This window comes from Pholis gunnellus (genome assembly GCF_910591455.1).
Source record: "Pholis gunnellus genome assembly, chromosome: 23".
Lineage (NCBI taxonomy): Eukaryota > Metazoa > Chordata > Actinopteri > Perciformes > Pholidae > Pholis > Pholis gunnellus.
The window spans coordinates 11,669,761-11,693,133 of record NC_136550.1 but is presented as its reverse complement, the minus strand read 5'-3'; the positions used below and the strand labels follow the sequence as shown (position 1 = coordinate 11,693,133).

At 41.9% G+C, this 23,373-nt stretch overlaps 2 protein-coding genes and 1 long non-coding RNA gene across 4 annotated transcripts in view; 1 reads left to right on the top strand and 2 right to left on the bottom strand.

Annotated features, from left to right (window-relative positions):
* nlgn2a (neuroligin 2a) overlaps positions 1-3,739 on the top strand; it is a gene marked incomplete at both ends in the record, with an annotated part of 110,585 nt that extends 106,846 nt beyond the window's left edge. For both annotated transcript variants that reach the window (XM_079184875.1, XM_079184874.1), the window contains 4 exons: positions 146-411; positions 1,172-1,325; positions 2,255-2,621; positions 2,920-3,739. In XM_079184875.1, the coding sequence (XP_079041001.1) occupies positions 146-411; positions 1,172-1,325; positions 2,255-2,621; positions 2,920-3,739 (1,607 nt within the window). The remainder of the gene's footprint in view (positions 1-145; positions 412-1,171; positions 1,326-2,254; positions 2,622-2,919) is intronic.
* Positions 3,740-8,092: 4,353 nt separating this feature from the next.
* Positions 8,093-14,198, bottom strand: LOC306714604 (interferon-induced very large GTPase 1-like). The gene has a single exon (XM_079184650.1). It carries the CDS (start codon positions 14,155-14,157, stop codon positions 9,784-9,786), a length of 4,374 nt encoding a protein of 1,457 aa, XP_079040776.1. The 5' UTR covers positions 14,158-14,198; the 3' UTR covers positions 8,093-9,783.
* A 7,772-nt stretch (positions 14,199-21,970) lies between these two features.
* On the bottom strand, positions 21,971-23,129 carry LOC306714607. Its single transcript, XR_013767636.1, has 3 exons — positions 23,044-23,129; positions 22,667-22,731; positions 21,971-22,537 (listed from the first exon to the last, which is right to left on the bottom strand). It is a non-coding gene; the product is annotated as an uncharacterized lncRNA (long non-coding RNA).
* Positions 23,130-23,373: the final 244 nt, after the last annotated feature.

Here is a 23,373-nt window from a genome sequence, read left to right as displayed (position 1 = left end):
AACTTCAGAGCGCCGTCTTGCCTGCGAAAATGCAAAAATTGGGGACATGTAGACACTGGAGGCATCACCCGACATTTTTCCTGTTGTTTGTTCACATTTACCTCCGCGTACAGTAATACCGCATCTCTTCCATCTGTCCTCTCAGGCCTGTTCCACAGGGCCATAGCCCAGAGTGGGACTGCCATCTCCAGCTGGTCTGTCAACTACCAGCCCCTCAAGTACACCAAGATCCTGGCCCGGAAGGTGGGCTGCACCTACACGGAGACGGCCGACCTGGTTGACTGCCTGAGGCGCAAGAACTTCCGGGAGCTGGTGGACCAGGACATCCAGCCGGCCCGGTACCACATCGCCTTTGGCCCCGTGGTGGACGGAGACGTGGTGCCCGACGATCCTGAGATCCTCATGCAGCAGGTGAGGGCCAGGATCAGAGGTGGCACTGCAGATGTGTCCGAGTCTGTCTTTTCTTGTTTTTGCAAGTAGAGTGAGCCGAGCTGTGATGACACAGCAGACAGTGAGAGCATGAAGAACTTGTTGGTGTGAGTGTGACCTTTCCACAGAGTGGGGGGGGGGGTCTGGCGGTGACATTTAAAAGCTGGTGTGAACTGGCATCCTAAAATGCTGGAACACATTCCCTTGGTGGTGTATTCTGGACCCACGGCTCACAACTTGTTCTGCTTGTGATCTCGTACATACAGAGCCTTCGACACAGTGTGCATGTCTGGGTAGTGAGCAGTTCAATCAAAGACGGGTTTTCTCTTCTCAGGCGACGAGGTCGCACCATATTTAATAAGAGCAAAGAAAAGATGACGAATAGTCCAAATATTAAACATGATGATATATGTGTATTTATATATATTAGCAACATTTAATTCTGTCTTAATTCCTATTTGTCCCTCCCTGTTCACAACCCAGTGCAGCCACAATGTCACATTGTACACGCACAGGACTATCTCTGTCCTAATATTGATTATAATTATGATGGATCACAGCTAACGTAGTTGATGAGAACATATGGCAGTATTACAGAAGTGCGCAAGCTATACATCAGTACAAAGATGCAGATTTACATCAATGGCATAGTACAAAATGTGAATAAAGCTGATTTTGACTTTGGGACTGAAAACCAAACAAATTCCACACTCAACATGTTCTTCCCCTGTTGCGCCACCAGGGGGAGTTCCTCAACTATGACATCCTTATAGGAGTGAACCAAGGAGAGGGGCTGAAGTTTGTGGACGACAGCGAGGACAACGACGGCATCTCAGCGGCAGCTTTCGACTACACCATCTCCAACTTTGTTGACAACCTCTATGGCTACCCTGAGGGTGAGGATTGCCAACGTTATACTCCTTTCAGGCTTTAAATGTCCTCCATTTGCTGTCATCTGCCGCCTCTCAGATGACAGAACTTTGCAGTGTCATTGTTTTGCTATGCTTATTAGAAGTGCCAGTGGAGGAAATCGTCCTGGGGTCTAAAGAGCATAAATTATTATCACAATACGATAATGACCTAAACGTATGACAGAAGATAAATATGGAAATAAATAAACATGTTATCCTTATATGTTCCCTGATGCTTGAGCTCGATGTGCACACTACAGACATGTTTTTTTTGACATTGTCATGTTTTCTGGACTTAAAATACATCAACAGCAACTTGTCAAATTCTACAGCTCCCAGTGGAAATGCAAGTCTTTGCAGCATCATGGGCAGAACATTTAAAAAAGAATAATAATGTGTGAGCCCAGCCCAAGTGAATCAACCAAGACAGGCATACTGAAGAGATTGCCTATCATCGGGATTATCTTTCACCACGGTGGGTCTGTGCTGTGGCCTTTGAGGCTCCGTGGGCTCTAATGCTGTCTCTCATCAACCCCCAGGCAGCCAGCTCCCAATCACAGCGCTGTTGTTCCTAACAGATCAGCCTGCAAACCCCTCGCAGCGGGCCACAGTCAAAATACAGACACATTTGGATAATGCAGTCACGCTTCCTCTCAAGTGCCTGTCACTCATTCCTCACTCTGACGGGGCATGTTTCTCTCTTTTGCCCTTTGTGTCGCTCAGTCTGCGCTTTCAGTTTCTCTCTCGGCTTTATCGGTTTATCTCTCACACGTACATGCAACCTCAGAGGCCTCTTTTCTTTTTCTTCCTGTTTTCCTCTTAACTTACACACAATGTTTTCTCTTTGTTCTCTTTGCCCCCCCCTCCCCCCGTCCCCCCCTCCCCCGTCCCTTTCCCCATGTCTTATCCTCCAGGCAAAGACATCCTGAGGGAGACCATTAAATTCATGTACACAGACTGGGCAGACCGGGACAATGGCGACATGCGAAGGAAGACGCTCCTAGCTCTGTTTACAGACCACCAGTGGGTGGCGCCGGCGGTGGCCACCGCCAAACTACACGCGGAGTTTCAGTCGCCGGTTTACTTTTACACGTTCTACCACCACTGCCAGACGGAGACGCGACCCGAATGGGCCGACGCCGCCCACGGAGATGAGATACCGTACGTGTTTGGCGTCCCCATGATCGGCGCTACAGATCTGTTCCCGTGCAACTTCTCGAAGAATGACGTGATGCTGAGCGCTGTGGTCATGACTTACTGGACCAACTTCGCCAAGACTGGGTAAGCCCTTTTTGATGATTTTGTTTCATAAAAGATGTAATACGTTTTTGCTCTGTGGTGTGACTGCAGGAGAAACTATAGTGTAGTGCCTCTTCAGTAGTAGAGTTGAAGTGTCTTTGTCTTCGGTGAAAGGGCTGATCTCACGGAGCGGATGTTCGCAGAATTGTTCAAAGTTTAGTGTCTCAAGTTCATAACTAAAAACTTAAAACACAATGTTTAGATGTCAACACGCATTGAAGGAATCTTTGAGCCAGAGGATTAAAACCTTGACTGATATGTCCCCTCTGTCCTCCATTAGGGACCCCAACCTGCCAGTCCCTCAGGACACCAAGTTCATTCACACCAAACCCAACCGCTTTGAAGAGGTCATCTGGACCAAGTTCAACTCGAAGGACAAGCAGTACCTCCACATTGGATTAAAACCTCGTGTTAGAGACAACTACAGGGCCAACAAGGTGGCCTTCTGGCTGGAATTAGTCCCCCACCTCCATAGTCTACACGAGGAGCTCTTCCCCACCACGACCCGTTCGCCGGGAGGCCCTGGCCATAACACCCCCCGACCGGGCCTTCGCCCATCTCGTCACCCTTACCCTACCTTCGCCTCTGATCCGGAGCTCGAGGGTTCAGAGCGTCCGCACCAGAACCTCTTCCCTGGAGACACCCGGGACTACTCCACCGAGCTGAGTGTGACCGTCGCCGTGGGGGCATCGCTCCTCTTTCTCAACATCCTGGCATTTGCCGCCCTTTACTACAAGCGTGACAAGCGGCACGAGATGCGACGCCACCGGCTGTCTCCTCAACGCGGCGGGCCGTCCAACGACCTGGCTCACAGCCAAGAGGAGGAGATCATGTCCCTGCAGATGAAGCACTCGGAGCACGACTCGCACCACGACATGGAGCCCCTCCGGCCCCATGACATCCTCCGGCCCGCCTGCCCGCCTGACTACACTCTGGCGCTGCGCCGTGCCCCCGACGACGTGCCGCTGATGACGCCCAACACCATCACCATGATCCCCAGTACCATCACCAGCATGCAGCCTCTTCATGCCTTCAACACTTTCCCCTCCACCGGCCACAACAACACCCTGCCCCATCCCCACTCCACCACCAGGGTATAGTAGGGACTAGCACGACACAGCGCCACCTAGGGACCAGGAAGACTGGCTCTGCCACAGATCTAGAAGAGAGGCCCTCTGGATGTGGGCCTTTGTCCTGTTCTCCGATTCTCTTTCTCCACAAACAACTCCACCTCCTCCATCGTGTGCTGTCAACCTCAGCAGCTCCGCTGGTGGCGTGTGGAGAAGCTGAACTGAACTGCACGGCAGCAGATGATCAGTTTGGGGGTGATTTAGATCCTTCAAAGATACTGTTTTCAAAGGTTTCCAGACTAAAGCCCCCTGACACTAGTCAAAAGGACAAATGCTTTTCGGCCCTTGCAGTTTTCATCCTCTTCTTCTTTGCTCTCCCTGGCGTGTTGCGTGCATTTATCGTTCTCTTTTCTACATCTGTGTCTTATCCCTGCGTTGTTCCTCTCATTCATGTGATTCTCTCCCTCTCTCCCAGCGCTCTTTGCTCCAGAGACTCACAAACTACTGAGCTGTAGGAGGGGGGCATGGAGCGCCACCAGTAATCCTAGCGAAGCATTGATATCTGATACTTTCATTCTACCAGCATTCTTGGTGCCAAGTATGTACTACTGTGTCTGCTTTCTCATCGAGGGAGGGAAAAAAACTAGAGAAAATTCCAGAGTATTCCTATTTACTGTCAATTAACAGATGCTGTGTGTTCTCATGACAAAGTGCCAAACTGGCCCTCGATTGTGTTTTTTCTTTCATCTTCTGTTTCTTTTTCTTTTCAAGCATTTGTTTCGTTGTTGTTTTTTGTGGAAAGAACTTTTGCTGAAAATATAGATATAGAGAAATGATATTATATATAGTTATATATAAATGTGTACAAAGGAGAAAGTATATAAAGGGGTTTTCTCAGTGGGGATCTATGCATGAATTATTTTTTAAGATGATGACGGGGGAAAGGACACTGTATCTGTCAATGCACGTTTCCCAAATCTAATCAAATCATACCGGCTCTGGATATCTTGGTTTTTGTTATAGAACTCACAGAGTCAGAACGTCACGGAAAAATCCTCTTCACCTCCCAACGCCCGTTCATTAAAAGAGTCATTTCCACAAATCTCAGAAGACGTTGATCAACTGTGAACATACTCGTCATTCATTCTCTCCGGAGAATCCGAGGTTTTTCTCCGACCGAGCGATGCGTCACGCCGACCGCAAGCCCATCGTCCCACAGTAGCTCCTTTTCCTTCCAGTCTGTTTGGAGATGATTGCTTTTTAGGGTGCGTGAAGTACCAACTCTGTTGTTGTAGCTAGCCTGTGCAGAATTATTTTTGTATTTCAGTAAGGGTAAAAAACAAAGTAGAGACAGGCAGCCTTTGCTCTTTTACACACACGTTCTCCTGTCTGCACCCCTATTTCCAGCACATGCATATTCTGTTTGTGTTTGTGTGTGTGTGCTAGTGTGTGTCTGTGATGTCAGAAGTGCTTCACATGCATAGGTGGGCCCTCATTAGACAGCAAAGAGATAGAGAGGCAGACAGGCAGGATCCCCCCCCCCCATGGTAAAAACTTCACACTTCAAAATGAGCTCCTCCTTCCGGCTGCGCACAAAGACACCCCGCTCCGTATCGACCTCACTCACTCACTCCCTCCCTTTTCTTGTCTCCGTCAGCACACGAGGTTTGTGTTCGAGACCGACGCTCATGTTGCGGTGATCAAATCCCTGCTGTGACCACAACGCTCCGAAACACCTGACTTCACTGTATCAGCTGCGTTCTACACAATTTCGGACCTCAGTTCAGCTCTGCTATTATCCTCACATTCAAGGGTTAGTTCACGAAGCTGGTGACTTTTTTTTTTTGTGAGCTCGTCAGATGTAAATTAAACTCTAAGCACACCGAGGGTAGCCGGTGGGCCTTCACGGCCTGCGGAGCGGCGCTGCAAGCTGACAAGAGGGCTCTGATCTCCCAAACAGGGTAAAAGCCACAACAGTTGACAACTGCTGTTTCTGATTCAGTGTTTTTCTTTGGGGGGAGAATGTGCAGGCCTCCAGCTCGGCGATGCCCCACTCTCCCTCACTGCGATTCTCTGCTACGGATTTTAAACATGGATCATGGGTAATGCTGGAACACGTGGTAGCCTACGTCCAGTATGGGAGAAGTTAGTCACCGGTGCTGTCTTTGCTTGTGCTCTAGCTACAGCCTGTTTGTTTTCTATTTTATTACTGCCTAACGGGGTGGCGGGGGAGGGACAGAAGGGAGAGACAGATACCCGGCTGCTCCTGTCAGAGATTTTGTAAGCCCTCTGAAAGGGAAATGTGCACAATGTAAAACACAAAACCACTGATTTGGGCGTTCTGCAGGTGGATAGATGCAGTGGAGCCGATGATGGACAGTAGGGCAAGGAAAGGTGCACGCTGTGGGAAAGAGACTTTGGGAGGAGATTGGAAAAAGACTCACAGCCTTACATGTAGAAATCAGAATCAAGAGAGAGGATGAACTGATCACTAGCAAATGCGGACATTCAAAGGCATGGCCATCTTTCTACCCACACTGTTTGCCAGCAGGATCCCTTGCTTCTCTGTCCTACGGAGGATCAAACATGTCCGATCAGACCCATGTGAACCCTTTTGTACTCACTCCTGTGGATAAGGAGGCAGTGAGGGGTCGTGAGGTAAACCTCACCACAACACAGCAACAGTGAAACCACCAGAGGTGAAAACTGAAACAAGGTATTTAGTCTGTCTGTTCTTTCTCCCTGTCTATTTTATAAGCTAACACTGGAGGGCGCCATTGTGGCTGCTTTACGCAGACTACCCACTCTGAGGAAACTGGATGTGTGAAGAAAAATACCAAACTGGGTGGCAGGACAGAGACACAACATCTGGAAGAGGATCAAAACTGTACATTTCTAAGTGTAAGAATCAAACAGACAAATATTTGTAAATATTAAGTTTCTTGTTTGTTTTTCTTTTTCTTTTTTTGAGTGAATGAATGAAATGCCTATTTTGTGACAACAAAAGACAACAGGTGCAGTTTGCAACAAAAGAAAAATGGCCGCTAGCTTGAGGTTTCAAATGTATTGGTGAGTAAAGAAATGCTTTCCACTGATCATTTTTCATGCCATTACTAAATGACTTTTGTTTCTGTACTTTGTCTCACATTGCTCATAATCATGTGGGCCTCCTGTAGCATCATGATTCCTAACCAGGAACGTCACTGTAGCAGAAACACATCTTCACTGCAGCCCCCACACCACAGAGGGCCTACGATGCTGGAGTCAACTAGTTTCCAATGAACAGATTATAATTGAAGACTGTGGCTTCATCGCTCTTTGTTTTGGGGTCGTAGTCGATGGAACAACTTCTCTACGTATATTTTTTTCATTCTTTGTTTCCTCCTTTTATTTTGAAATATGTCTCGTGGTCCAACTCTGCTGCTGATGAGAAGATAAGAGCTCTGACAAAAGTCAGCTTTGAGCGGCTGATGATGTAATGGTGGAGGGGCTTGGCCTGAGATTCATGGTCAGGACTTCTAAACACAAAGTGCAGCCAACGAAATATTCTCCCACTTCACATGTAGCAGTGTTTACATGGAGCTACTTGATCACATGTGGGACAGACATGAGGGCTTTGATACCATACGATGCCTCACAGAGAAGTGAGATCACACAGGTGGTCTGACTGCTTCCCTCCACACACTGTGTTGCGTTGTGGTTGTGGAGGTTGTGTTGACCTTACAGTGATGTGATGCAGCAGTGGAGAGCTTCATGCTCCAAACTGTTGAGAGATAAATGAAATGTTCAGTAAATCTTAAAAGTCCAGTGCACTTTTAGAGCCTGAGCGTGTGTTTAACAGTGGATCAGACTGGATGTATGTGGACACACACTTAGCCTCGTCTGTGTGATGAAGTGATTTTGGTTTATTCTTATTTCAACGTGTCCGAAAACTGCAGCCAAGCAAACCAAAATGGCTTCATATCGCTGAGATAGTTAGAGATCTTGTGTCAGGTCAGTGGTGCATGAGCGCACATGGTTAACACCACACAATGGTGAGGACACACACACACACACACACACACACACACACACACACACACACACACACACACACACACACACACACACACAATTAACCTCCAGCTTGGTCTCGATTGCATCAAGCTGCACCTGTTGTCTTGTTTTTACATTCTTTGTTGAATTCAGAAACCCAAGACTTGAGACGAAGAACAATGTTAAATAATGGAATTAAAAAAAAGATGATTATTAAAAAAAAAGTATAGTAAAACGATATAAATAAATGCGGTGATGATATTTCTGTTTACTTTAGAAGTTATTATACACTGTATGCTGTGATTCTGATCTGGGAAACATTAAAGACATTCATAGCCAGTCTGGTGATTTTGTCTCTTTATTGATATCGTGAACAAAAGTAAGTTTATGATTAACAATGAAGGAAACATGATATTTTGAATTCTGTTAAAATGTAAATTTGTGGAATCAGATACTTTACAGAAACAAATCATTTCTGAAAAAGAATTAGCATTTTTATAAACTTGATAATAAATATCATCAAATACTAATTGAAATAAAAACAAAACAGTTAAGATAACATCATGCTGAGTTAGATGAGGGAAATAAACAGTCATGTTTAACCTACATGTTGACATTTAGACTGCATGATCTATCAATACATTGAAAATGTAAATATTTTGCATCAGATCTTTAAATGTATATTTAAATATGCTAAACAAATAGATTCTAACTTTCAAGTAACCATCACATAAAAAGATGCTCCTCTGTTTAAAAAAGCAGAAAAAAATGTAGAAGAGACGACATGAACCTAAATATGTAGATATTTGGAACCAGATACTAAATTAAAATAAAACACCTTAAAAAGTTGAGTAATAAAACAAAACATATTTTACTCAATTATATAAGAAGACCACTTACACCTATGCATGTTGACATTCACACTGAATGATGGTTTAAAAGATTGGAATTGTAAATGTTTTGCATCATAAACTTCACAGGAAAAATAAACAATTAAGATTAATAAAGATTCAATGATTCTGACTATAATTGTACATCAAACTTAATCTGATAAAACTCTCCTATTATGATACCACACAGAAAATAAATGTAACATTTTAAACTGGACACGTCACAGAAACTAAAAACCCTTCATAGCAGAGATATGTCATTTGATTCACAGTGAACATCTTTTCACTGACGATATAATGACGATCATCTTCCACAACAACATTTAAATCAAAGTCTGATCATCTAACATGTGCCCCTAACATGTCCATCGACTCAATATAGCTAAATATCAACAAGTATTTAAACTTTTCCACATCAAAGTAAACGTAGTTAAAGCAGATTATTTTAACTAAACATGTTAAATGTGATCTGAGCACTGCAGTGATTTTCTCATAATCTCCTATTGTAAGCCGTTGTGGTGAAATATATATGTGTACTTTCAATATTACAAAGTTTTTATTTATCATTGTACGACAGGGTTGCACAAATACATTTAGATTGTAGTCTCAATTCACTACGTATTAAAGAAAACAAAAAAAACTATATTTGGAGGGTGGAGCATGAATGAAGGAGTCTAGCAGCCAGAGGAAAGAAGCTGTTCTGAAGTCTGGTGGTTTGGCAGCTGATACTTCTGTATCTCTCTACAGACGGCAGCAGGTGAACAGGTTGTGGCTGGGTGGGTTTTGTCTTTTAATGTCGTTTTAGCTCTTCACAGACTCCTCTTCTCACCAATATCACTGATGCTCAGTAGATATGTGCCAATGATGTTCTGTGCAGTTTTAATCACTCGCTGTAGAGTCCTCCTGTCCTGTGCCGTGCACATCCTCTGCCAGTTTGTAATGTTTGCAGTCAGGATGTTTTATATTGCTCCTCTAGAAAAGTTGACAAGAACCTGGCACGGGAATTTAGTCTTCAACCTTGTCATCTTATGTCACGTTACTATTTGTGATTCTCCTCTTTATCGTATAAAACGAGATCTAAATATCCACAAGAGGATAATGAATATACAGGAGGATGTGCACCTCTAGAACCACAAAGCATGTCGTCTCTCACTTGGTGTTAAAGGAGACTTTGATGCTTTCTTCTGCTTGCTTACGTGTGATATGTTTCCATGTTGCATGAATGTCAGCAGGCTTTGCATTGAATGCTTCGGCAAACTGCTGGTTGAAATTTGCCAGAACGTATTTCCAGTAGTCTGATGCCTGAAGGCTTGCATCTGGAGCAATTCTCCAGTCTGGGTAAATCGTAGCGTATTCCTTGTAGGGGTGCCATTCATCATTTGTAGCAGTGCAGCCAAAACGCTGGTCACTGATCACAGAGGAAGAGCATATGTCAGTGGAGAGTTTTTGTGTCTCATCCCACCTGTATCTACCCAGACCCTCTGGCCGATGTAGAGAAGCAAAGTGTTCACCATGTTCTTTTCCTCCTGCCTCACAAGGGGCTTCACAGAATGGACACTGTTTACCACATCCAATCAGGTCGGTGAAAAGCACGTTCTGAGGATTCACATTTAATTCTTTTAGTTTCATTAGGATGTTTGTTTCTTTAAACTTCTCTTGAAGGTCTTGTGCCATGTCCTTCACACACTCAATCAGCCAGTGAGCAAACTGTTGCTGGTCGGCATTGTTCAGGATCATGAAAGCACCAAGAGCATCTTGGGAAATGTTCAGTTTATCACCAAGTTCCTGACAGACATTTTGAATGAATGACTTCAAGTTGCCACTCTTCTCTGTTTTAGCTTTGTTGACAGCATCATTTATGCTCCTGATACTTGACTGAACATGTCTTTCCTCAAACTCAAACATCGTAGACCCATCTGAGAAGCGTTCCACTATTTGCTTGAGTATCCAGTTCTTTACATACTCTTCATAAGAGCAAATGTAGCTCTGATAGTTTTTAAAGTCATCCTTTGATAGCAAATCCAGTAAGACTGAAGACTGGAAGAACATTCGTGTGCTGAACTTCTGGTTTGTCTTCATTTCACCAATGATATCTGGACCCAAGGAACGGTAGACAAAGTCTTCGACTGCAGGCCTCAAGCAGCGATCCGTGAATTCTTCTGCCTTCTTTTGGCACTGGTCTCGTTCATGGAACACATCTTTAAAATCAGTGCGGAACTTTTCCTTGTTTTGGTTTAGACATCTGTAGGGATCATTCACATGTATGAAATCCTCATGAAGCTTCTGAAACTGTCTGGCTGCAACTCCACAGATGTGCTGTTTCAGAGAAACTTCAAACTCGATCTCTATCTTGACATCCTGATTGTTTTGCAGCTTCTCATCAATCATGTGTAAGATCTCCTGGATGTAAGTGTCATGGTAATTGTTTTTGCTTTGGATTTTTCCAAGTATACACTGTGTGCAACTCGCAATGATTTTGTCTGCAATTTGCTGTACAGCCTTTTGGTGACCTATTATTTTGTTTGTAAGACGCGTAAAGAATCCTTCAGCTGTGTATTTAAAAGGATCCAGTCCACACTCTTGCAGGCTTTTTTGATTTAACAATTCCCATGCATGACCTCCCTTGTCCTTCACATTAGTTATCAGGTGGTGAAGCACATTGTTGTAAATGTCCTCGACCTTCATTTCTGAGAAGGATAGTTCCTCTGTTTGCGTCCACATCTTGTCAAATTCTTCGTCCAGCTCTTTTTCTGTCATTTGGACCTTTTTCTTCCGACACTTTTCAATCAATGCACACACTCTCTCTTCTAATTGTTTAGTGTGGTTCTCCTTGATTCTATCAAGTTCTGTCATCCCCCGTCTGATGTCAGCTGCTGCTGTGAGCTGATTGAACATGGAGCTCTCCATTTCTCGTCGAAGACTCTTTGCACTGGTTGCAAAGTCCTCTCTGTATCCTTCAACTAGATAGACATGACCCTCTGTTTGCTTGAAGTACTCTGCCAGATTTCCAAGAAGCTTTGTCTCCCATTTAGTCAGCACTGTGCAAGCTTCACTTTTCAACTGTGTGAGAAGTTGTCGCATGTCAGATGTCTCAGATTTCTGAGCAACTGTACCAAAGTTGTTAATCTCTGTTTCTGCATTTGTAACCCACTTGTACATTTCTTTTTTGAAATCCCATTCCCATGTGTTGAATTCTGTGCACAGCCTCATGTATGCATCAGCCACCAGGCTGTTTCTGAAGCTGAAGATGAAGTTTTCATGCTTCACTGCATTCCAAAGACTTTTCATCCACTCTGTAAACTCCAAGATATCATGAGCAGATGATCCACAACTTCCCAACATTTGGATTATGTTCTTCTTCAGCTCATACACAGCTTCACTGTACCCTGCATTGACTGGTGCCATTGGTGGGTTTCCATTCCAGAGTCCAGGAATGTACCAGTTCCCAGTGACTGGACTGTACTCCATCACATCAGTGAAGCTCATGTTCTCCTCTTTCTTTTCCATTTTGGCTGCTGCCTGGGTCATCTCGTCTAACTGTTGCAAGAGCAGTTTCCTGTCTCGTGAGTTGTTCTCATGGGCTGAAACGTCTGACACATTCTGGTGAACAAACTGACATTTGGGCTTTTTGCCCACCTCTTTCATCCTGAGGAAAGCATGCACAACTATTTGTAGGATGTCTTTCATTTCTGTTGAATTCTCCATTGCAATATTGATGATGGTGAGATCACTCAGCCCCACAACAAGTGTTGCAAGCTCATTGTCGTGCTCATGGCTATTGTCCAGTTGTGCAAGCTCTGGTGACTTTAAGCCCTCGGTGTCAATGATCACCATGAAGTCACAGTTGAGTACTTTTTTGACATCTTCATTGATTCTGATGAGCAACATAAAGGCACCTCGAGTGCATCGACCACTACTGACTGCAAACTGCACTCCAAACATGGTGTTGAGGAGAGTGGACTTCCCTGTGCTCTGAACTCCAAGAACTGTGACTACCAGTATCTTGCTCTTAGGAGACATCAAGTCATTGAGCTGAGAAAGAACGTCACTAACCCATCTGAGAGGTATGTTGGATGCTTCTCCATCTACAAGCTCAAGGGGAAATCCATCAAGTAACAATTCTGCACATAGTTTGGGCAGATGATGTAATTGTTGACGTGATGGGTCTGTTTCTGGAAGGGAAAGTGAAGCTTCATAGATCTGACCCATTTCACGGAAGAAGTGTTCAGTCCCCAATGAGCTGTTGGAAAGTTGTCTGTCAATGTCTTTGATTTCTTCTTTGTTTTCAGAGTTTTTGCATTTTTCTTTGTACTGCTCCTTGAGATCAGACAATTTCTCTCGAGACACATTATCGAGGTTCATTCGCATCCATTTCAGGAAATAGCACCTCTCTGTTCCTGGGCTTGATATTGCAGTGATGAAACATGTCATTGCATTTGACATGTCGTAAGAGTTTTGTTTTTCTCGAAGTTTTGTTTTCTCTATCTGAAGATCACTTTTGTATTCTTCTATTTTTTCAGACCCGACATTTCGAAGCCTAAATTCTTCCTTCTCTAAGCGAGTCAGTTCCTTCCATATTAGGCCTTGCAAGGGCAGCTGAGCTTCTTTGTATTCAAGGATATCTTGAATTTCAGCAGTGATGGCATCTGCATTTTTCTTGGCAGTCTGACACTCTGAAGAGTCTTCATCAACCCAAATCCCCAGTTCATGGGCAATGTCAGTCATCTGCTCAATTCTCATCCTCATCTTTGAGTTCTCAACTACTTTGCTGACAGTTTTCTGCAATGTTTGAACAAAGTCTGCATCATTCATTTGTTTAGTCTTCAGAAGGATGTTGCTGGTAGTCAAGCCCAACTTGGTTGCTACCTTTTTTAGAGCATCTTTACCAAAGTGCTCGCTTTGACGGTTCCCAACCAAGAAGATCTGTGCCTTGTGTTGGTTGGTCAGCAGCTCGCATTCAGAGTCCAAAGTGTCAAAGAACACAAAAACTGCTGCAGATGTCTCACACAAAAATGAAAATTGTGTTTCAAATGAAGCAATGTCCCCACGAAGGTTAGCTACAGCTACTGGCTCACTGAAGACGTCCATGTTTTTGTTCCCACAAGGAAGGTACCAAGTGATTTCAACCAGTCCATTGGATATTCTCCTTGGACTGTCACCACACTCCATATCATGATGAACAAAGGTATCATGGTACTGCTGAGTATTGCTCAGAAGCTTATTGAGGATCTCTGACTTGGACAAGGAGCACTCACCCAGTCTCACAAAAGATATCATTGGAAGTTCAGAGAGAACAATTCTGTCTTCAATAAAGCCTTTGGATTCTGAGAGGGACTGAGGTCTGTACTTTTTAACAATGTCTCTCATGGCCCAAAGCATGAGTGTGCACTGCTTTGTGTCACAATTAGGAAGCAACAGAGGCACAGAAAACTGACACACAGACATTTTGAGTGCCATTTCCTGCCGTACAAAACCATCAGAACACAGAAAGAGGGCAGTGATTATGTCAAGGGGGTTTAGCATGTCACCTGAATTCAGATTGTCAAACAGATCATCAACATCGAACTCTGTCTCTCCTGATGCAGCATCAACGTTTGACTCACATGCAGATGTGCATTTTGCATTCCTAGCTGTGACATTAACCATCATCAGTTTCTTTAGAAAATACCATGGAAGATCTGAATTACACGTGGCAGGTTCATCAGTGATGGTCTTCTTGTCAATCTGAAGTATTGTGCTCAGGGATAGCTTCTCAGGGTAGAGCTGCTCCAACCCCAGATCCTCCAATAAGCTCTCTAGTTGTGTCTCTGTGGATAAGAAGATGTGTGTTATTTCAAACCAATCAACCAACCAAGTGTTTCCATAAAACAAACATCCAAAGTACATTGACACATAGAATGTATGCTGACATTTCTGGTAAAGCTGCACAATGCACAACTTTGCACCCTGCCTTTGCATTCAAGCTGAAGGAAACTGCAAACCTCTAGAAAAATAGGTTTTTTGTTTGTCTTGTGTGCACAATATAGTAACTTGTGTGCACAGGATTAAGATAAAGTAATATCTCGTTTGGGCTTCGGGGGCTCCACAGTAGTCCACTGTTTATCTCTGAACAAACTTAAGTTTCACATAATATATATTAACATAAGGTTACATTTCTACCAACAAATCACACTGAATTGTTCAAATTGAATTCGGTAAATTGTTTTCATAATATTCAGTGTCTTGTGTCTAAAGTCTAAAGTCCTTCCAACAGAAATTCAAGTAGTTTATGTGAAAGCACCAAATTATACAAATAATTTAAGTTTTGTTGCACATCAGCAAGGGCCTAAAAGTAACATGTTGATCCCTGATCACGTTTTTGTTTCTGCCGATACTAATTGCTGATCATTGATGATTCATATTGTTGTTTGATTATAGCAGCTGGTCAACAAGTCTCCGGAATAAATTAGTTTGCCAAAAAATCATTTCAACCACTCTGAAGTCTGTAAACCATAAACAATTCTAAATATTATCACTTGTTTTAGGTTTTCCCCTCATAAAAACACACATTTCAAATACGGAAATAAATGATTGTATTTTAATGGATTAAAACAAATCTTTTCATTAGTAGTTTAATTGATGTATTATAAGCTGCTTAGAGCTAGTGTAAACAGCTCATAATTCATCTCTAATATCTATTTATGTTGCTGTGAAAACATCTCCTTCAAACAACTGGATTTATTCAAGTTTCTCAACAAAAGTATATTTCATGAGATTACACTTGAACACATCATGATAACGTTACAATTTATCTTCGCTCAATACTTATTTTTACCGAACACGTAACAATGCAGCAGGCACAGCCCAGTCCCAGTTATAATGTGCATTATTGACCTTTAAGAATATTCAACCACCTCCAACCCATCGGGTTCAGTTAGGGGTGACACAGCCTGCTACCCATGAATACAAGGGACACAAATGAGCGTGTCGTGGTTCCCAACCATGTTGCAGAGATGCACTGTCTCAGCTGGATGGTGCAATCCTCCACCTCCTGGAGGAAGGCCAACGTCTGTGGGTCTGGCTGCTGAGCTAGAATTCTAAAGTCCAGTCCACATGTCAAAGAGTCATTGGGCAAGATACTGAACCCCAAATTGCTGCCGTGTGTTAAAATGCGTGAATGTCTCGATCCTGTTGGGCAGGTGGCCCCTTGTATAGCAGCCTCTATCATCAGTGTATGAATGTGTGTGTGAATGGGTGAATGTTAACATCTGTAAAGCCATTTGAATGGTCGGTAGACTGGAAAGGCGCTAAATAAATGCAACAATAATGTTGTCGGATATCACAAGTGAGATAAGAGAGTGACACTATATGAAACCTTTGTTGGACTTTTTCTTGAACTTAGTTTATTTTGTGTTTTTGCTCTTTATTTGGCAAATGAATTGCTCTCGAAATAGTGTGGGGAGGTGGAGAGAGAGTCTGTGACTATAACTGAACAAAAGCATGATTTAAGAGTACAGCCGGACTGAGACTGTATTTTTGGGGATATTAAGATGGCTGCATGGTCGCTCTTCCCGAACACAGGTAGCGATGCTGCTCTGTAGCCGTATTTTAATGGCGTGTAGCAGTGATCCGGAGTGTTTATTCTCCTTGTGGCTCTGTCAGTATGTTGATGCAAGTCAACCTTAATGTGCAACCTGTGCGCAGTTGAGCCACAAATAAAGACACATGGTGGGCCTGCCTGCCGAGTGCTGGACTGAGTCGTTTGTTAAGTTTGCCGTTTTATGTTCCAAAATGCAAATGCTACTTTTTGTTGGTGTTTGTAAAGTGTCTGTTCAGAACATGGTGGCTCATGTTGTTAATGGTCATTTTTGTGCTGGTTTATAGTTGTATTCATTAGTGAGGTGGCTGTTAAGTTTCTTGACTGCAGCTGTATTTTGCCTTTGGTGACTAGTTACTGTCCACTCTATTGAACGACGTAGGATTTAATTTGCTAACAGCTGCTTCAGCGGTTACTTTTTAACAGCAATAGATTATTTACACGTTAGTATCATACGTGTATTATTTACATTATATCAATATTTCATTTTTTTAATATCACGTCATCACCAATACAGCGATATGACGACACCCTTCATTCAAAGGAACTTTTTATTAGCTGTAAAAAAAACACGATTTTAATGGAAAGTAGTTTTTTGTTTAGAAACTTTTCTATTTTAACAGTCAATTAAAAGTTGAACATTTATGTCACTAATTGTAATTTATTGGAAGGCAAACAGTTTTGTATTCAAAGGTTTAGCAGACTGTAACATGGAACAACCCATAAACATCTTTAATTTTTATTCCACATAACTTTTGTCAGCACTACTTAGAACTTATTTTGTTCTAAGCTAGATGTACAAGTTAAAATCTGCCATCTATTGAAACCAAATTGCACATAAAGCTTGTGTAAACCATAATTTGCTAAAAATACTCTGGATCAAGTTATTTTTAAAGCGATTCTCTTGAGAGAAGACTTTTCACTCTGTTGGCGTTGTTGGAACACTCCACTCATGGTTGTACATTGGTGCTACAGAGTGACGCTTCTTTCACGCAAACCCGACAAAAGCCAAGTTTAATTTTGGCCTGATATTTAGTCACTCTGAGAGTCAATGTAAATTAGTGGCAGCTGATCAAACCTGCCGACGGCAATGTTTGATATTTTAACCTGTAAAAGTGACGGTCAGTGCAGGCTACACAGAAGGTCCATGTATCATCTGATCAATTATTTCATTAAATCCAAAAAACGGAAGAACAGGTCAGAATTCCGATTGTTGTTTTTCAGTTTTTTTCTCTGATATTTTGTAGAGTGTCCCAAAGCGCTCTGTGTGTGTTGGTCTGTTCTCTCCAGGTTCAGTTCAAATGCAGTTTTCAACCCACAGTAACTTCAGAAGTGTGGCTTCATCATAGAACCTGCTGTGAAGTCCGCTCCTTACATTACCCTCCTGATTGGAGTAAGTGACTCCAGGTGTGCTCAGGTCTACACAGGTGGAGACTGATTACAGTTCAGTTTGTGACAGTTCTCAGGACACTGAGCTGGCGTTCACATGTCTCCGGTCCTGCTTCCCTCATGCGTTGCTGGCAATGTGAGTCTCTTTCTGGGCATTATATTGTTTGATAAATGCTGTTAGCATTCATTTGATTACATAACTACCTCGTCATCGCATAGTTTGATATACTGTGTTGTCCTTAGATGTATGCTGTTGTTTCTTTAATTATACAGCAGAACACCAGGAGTTGAATGGAGGTAATGAACGCTCAACTGTACTGAATGCATTCCAATGTCAAGAACTTGTATTTATTTGTTTGAGGCTCTTTAGCGTATAACTACAACTACACCAGCACAGACACGAGAGAAAATCTACTCCAACACCAGATATCATTAAATATGTGATTTTGATTATATATCAGTAAACAATGTATGGCCACATTTCAATGTCCACAGACTGACTGTAGTTTACATGTTCATTGATGATTTCAATAGACTTTACTTGGCAATTACACATTATTTTTTTACTTACTTGTGTAGACAGACTTGCTATTGACATGACAGGCTGTCATCTTCACAGTGGGGCTTGGCCCAGTGGAAATAACAATAATAATAAAATAAATAATTGTTTAACTTATGGACTGCACATCATTTAGTGCCTTTCTGCTGAATAGTAGACTGTATAAAACGTACTTTTACCACACGTGCTGTGTTGATGGTCACTCTTGCTGTTGGACAACTGCATTGATGGACGTTCGTCTCCTCCTGAATGGTCACTATCATCTGGTGAATCTTCATCACCGACTCCCTTGATGAATGAGAAAATGGACATTTTCAGGTGTGATGAATCGATTCATAATCTCATACACATTAGTTAATAAGATAGTATTTCCATTTTATTTTCTTCTTGTTGTAGATCTACAAACAGGCTCTTTACCTTCATTGTGGGTACAGTGTGAGTCCCCCCCACACTTGGTTCAGGATTATTCAAACAGCTTCTCACTGAAAGTAAAAAAGAGACAAGTATTGAAGGCGTGTTTAAAACACCTTGCAGCAGTGGCGGCTGGTGGAAAATGTTCTCAGTAGGGCTGTGCCACATCCAATCAATTTCAGCAAACATCCCAGAATGATTTAATGCAAAAAAATTAAGGTATCAAACACGCATTACTACTGTGCTGTTAAATATTTAACATTTATTCCAACATGAAAAAAAGCAGTGATGTGCATTATTGACCTTTTAAGAATATTCAACCACCTCCAACCCATCGGGTTCAGTTCGGGGTGACACAGCCTGCTACCCATGAATACAAGGGACACAAATGAGCGTGTCGTGGTTCCCAAACATGGTGCAGAGATGCACTGTCTCAGCTGGACGGTGCAATCCTCCACCTCCTGGAGGAAGGCCAACGTCTGTGGGTCTGGCTGCTGAGCTAGAATTCTAAAGTCCAGTCCACATGTCAAAGAGTCATTGGGCAAGATACTGAACCCCAAATTGCTGCCGTGTGTTAGAATGCGTGAAAGTCTCGATCCTGTTGGGCAGGTGGCCCCTTGTATAGCAGCCTCTATCATCAGTGTATGAATGTGTGTGTGAATGGGTGAATGTTAACATCTGTAAAGCCATTTGAATGGTCTATAGACTAGAAAGGCACTACATCAATGCAACAATAATGTTGTCGGCGGATATCACAAGTGAGATAAGAGAGTGACACTATATGAAACCTTTTATTGGACTTTTTATTGAACTTAGTTTATTTTGTGTTTTTGCTCTTTATTTGGCAAATGAATTGCTCTCGAAATAGTGTGGGGAGGTGGCGAGAGAATCTGTGACTATAACTGAACAAAAGCATGATTTAAGAGTACAGCCGGACTGATACTGTATTTTTGGGGATATTAAGATGGCTGCATGGTCGCTCTTCCCGAAGACGGGTAGCGATGCTGCTCTGTAGCCGTATTTGAATGGCGTGTAGCAGTGATCCGGAGTGTTTATTCTCCTTGTGGCTCTGTCAGTATGTTGATGCAAGTCAACCTTCATGTGCAACCTGTGCGCAGTCGAGCCACAAATAAAGACACATGGTGGGCCTGCCTGCCGAGTGCTGGACTGAGTCGTTTGTAAAGTTTGCCGTTTTATGTTCCAAAATGCAAATGCTACTTTTTGTTGGTGTTTGTAAAGTGTCTGTTCAGAACATGGTGGCTCATGTTGTTAATGGTCATTTTTGTGCTGGTTTATAGTTGTATTCATTAGTGAGGTGGCTGTTAAGTTTCTTGACTCCAGCTGTATTTTGCCTTTGGTGACTAGTTACTGTCCACTCTATTGAACGACGTAGGATTTAATTTGCTAACAGCTGCTTCAGCGGTTACTTTTTAACAGCAATAGATTATTTACACGTTAGTATCATATGTGTATTATTTACATTACATCAATATTACATTTTTTTACATCACGTCATCGTCAATACAGCGATATGACGACACCCTTTATTCAAAGGAACTTTTTATTAGCTTTTAAAAAACACGATTTTAATGGAAAGTTTTTTCTTGTTTCATTTGTGTCATTTAAAAGTTGAACATTTATGTCACTAATCATTGTAATTCATTGGTCGGCAAAAAGTTTTGTAATCAAAAATTGTGCAGACTGTAACATGGAACAACCCATAAACATCTTTAATTTTCATTCCACATAACTTTTGTCAGCACTACTTAGAACTTATTTTGTTCTAAGCTAGATGTACAAGTTAAAATCTGCCATCTATTGAAACCAAATTGCACATGAAGCTTGTGTAAACCATGATTTGCTAAAAATACTCTGGATGTTCCGATGAAGTTGTTTTTAAAGCGATCCTCTTGAGAGAAGACTTTTCAATCTGTTGGTTGTACATTGGTGCTACAGAGTGACACTTCTTACACAAAGAATAATTAATTTGCTATTCCCTTTCTTTAATGAACAATGTCAGTTTATGGGTATTATCTAATCTCATTGGTCTACTTGTGTTCATGTAAATGTATTCTGCTACGTGTGAGTTTGTTGTTTGATAGCCGATCCTAAACGCGGTTAGCGCTTTGCCTGTGTTATTGTTGCATTATTGTTGCATTGAATGAACACTTGCAATCAGTGGCGGCTGGTGGAAAATGTTCTAGGTAGGGCCATCCAATCAATTTCAGCAAACATCCCAGTATGATTTAATGCAAAAACAATTAAGGTATCAAACACGCATTACTACTTTGCAGTTAAATATTCAACATTTATTCCAACACGAAAGAAAGCAGTAAATAACACTTTGATGAACACGTCAGGACATCTTATTTTAGTCACCCTCACAGGGAATTCAGTATAATATATATATATATATATATACAGTATAATATATATCATATAATAATATTCATACAAAACACACGCTTATAGATTGTAAACATGCCCGAGCGGCCACGGAGGCAAATGAACAGGTCAGGAGTCCAGAGAGGGTTCAGAAGACGCTTTCTTTTATTTTACAAGTTGACCATTTCACCAACGTTCCCACCAGTGTCTAGTGGCCTCCACTAATCTCCCGCACAAACAAAATCAGGGCCCTTTTGTACACCTGGTCCATCTAATTGGACCAGCCATACCACCTACAGGTAAGTCAATTGCTATCTATCTATATATAATAAATATTTACAGAATTTTACCCACCCCAACCATACCAATATTAATTAACAACTATATATAAATAAGTCCTATACCTAACGTAAATAATCACCCATAAGTTATCTAACTAAATACAGCAACACATATGTTCACTTCCCCCTACCTGCTTCCTGTAGTTGGTATTTCCCGGAACTATAAATGGGTGCTCGGGCCCCCGGGGAAGTAATTTGCCCGAACACCCTGGGAAGAGGAAACAGGCAGAGGTAATTTGTTGCTCTATGTGTGTGTGTGTATGTATGTGTGTATATATATATATATATATATATATATATATATATATATCCAATAAACTTATATTGTCCTTGACGTCCTTCCTCGCACACTATCCATGGTCCACGGCGGCGCGTCGTTACATAGATATAAGCTATGATGAGTTTTCACTGTTAATTTACCATCTCAATTAAATGTTGATGCCTCCATGACCAAGTTGTCATGAAACTATGAACAGAAGAAAAGATGTTCACTTTGCCTAATATTAATCAAAATCATATTTTATCAAAATAACAGTTGTAGTACAACAAGGAGGAGCCCATTGGTGTATGAAGTGATTTTGGTCACACTACACTTATTAACTGTGAAGTTATTGAATATTATTTCCAATAAGAATTATTAAAATAATCAAATTGATTTACTTAGTTTATCTCTCCATAGATTGATCGCTGGCGCAAACACATTTGAAACAACGCGACCTTTACATTTTCATTATTAAAGTTGGAAAATGGAACAAGCTGACGATTTGGTGCGTTGAATTGCACTGCACGTGTTCATTCAAAGCAACAACAACACAAACAAAGCGTTAACCGCGTTTAGGCAGCATCAGCTATCAAACAACAAACTCACACGTAGCAGAGAAAATCTACTCCAAAAACATTAAATATGTGATTTTCATTATATATCAGTAAACAATGTACGGCCACATTTCAATGTCCACAGACTGACTGTAGTTTACATGTTCATTGATGATTTCAATAGATTTCACTTGGCAATTAGACAGACAGACTTGCTATTGACATGACAGGCTGTCATCTTCACAGTGGACATAACAATAATAATATAATAAATAATTGTTTAACTTATGGACTGCACATCATTTAGTGCCTTTCTGCTGAACAGTAGACTGAATAAAACTGACCTTTACCACACGCGCTGTGTTGACGGTCAGCATTGCTGTTGGACCACTGCTTTGATGGAGGGTCGTCTTCATCACTGACTCCCTTGATGAATGAGAAAATGGACATTTTCAGGTGTGATGAATCAACTCCTAATCTCATACACATTAGTTAATAAGATAGTATTTCCATTTTATTTTCTTCTTGTTGTAGATCTACAAACAGGCTCTTTACCTCCATTGTGGGTACAGTGTCAGTCCCCCCCACACTTGGTTCAGGATTATTCAAACAGCTTCTCACTGAAAGGAAAAAGAGACAAGTATTGAAGGCTTTATGCCCGAGTGCTGTAATAATATGCTGTAAAGTTTAAAACACCTCTCCCTGCAGCACGTATCGTTTTTACATGGTGAGGTGCAGACTTTACTGTTAATGATTTCTTGGGCAGATTGTTCATTACATTTACACCACCAATGACATGAATGCTCTAATATATGTAGTCTGCAACATGTCACGTTTGAAAGAGTTTACAGAGCTCGACCAGTTTTTCAGGTCCTCTCATTCGACACATAACTGCAAAATCACTGACAAAACAAAAGCATAGAGCGACCCACCTTTTGTAGAAGAGATGTGGCCATGTCACAATAACAACCTTTCTATGCAGAAGTTTCTTCTCAGAGCAGCTTGTAAAGGTGTGTGTGCTGTACACGGAGAGCCCGCGTGTGCTAATGTGCACCTGCAGACCTCTCCTATTTATTCTGCAGGAGAAGCAACTTTCACTTTCGGCTTCCAGTTTTTTGATCATGTGGTTTCTGGGAATCACAGATTGATACAGTAAACTGCATTATAAAACTTAATCAGCCCTTCAGACTGCTTCATGCACTAAGTTGTTTTCCCTGCTGTGCTGCACAGTTGACACTTTGTTAGGAAATCAATGTTGAGTT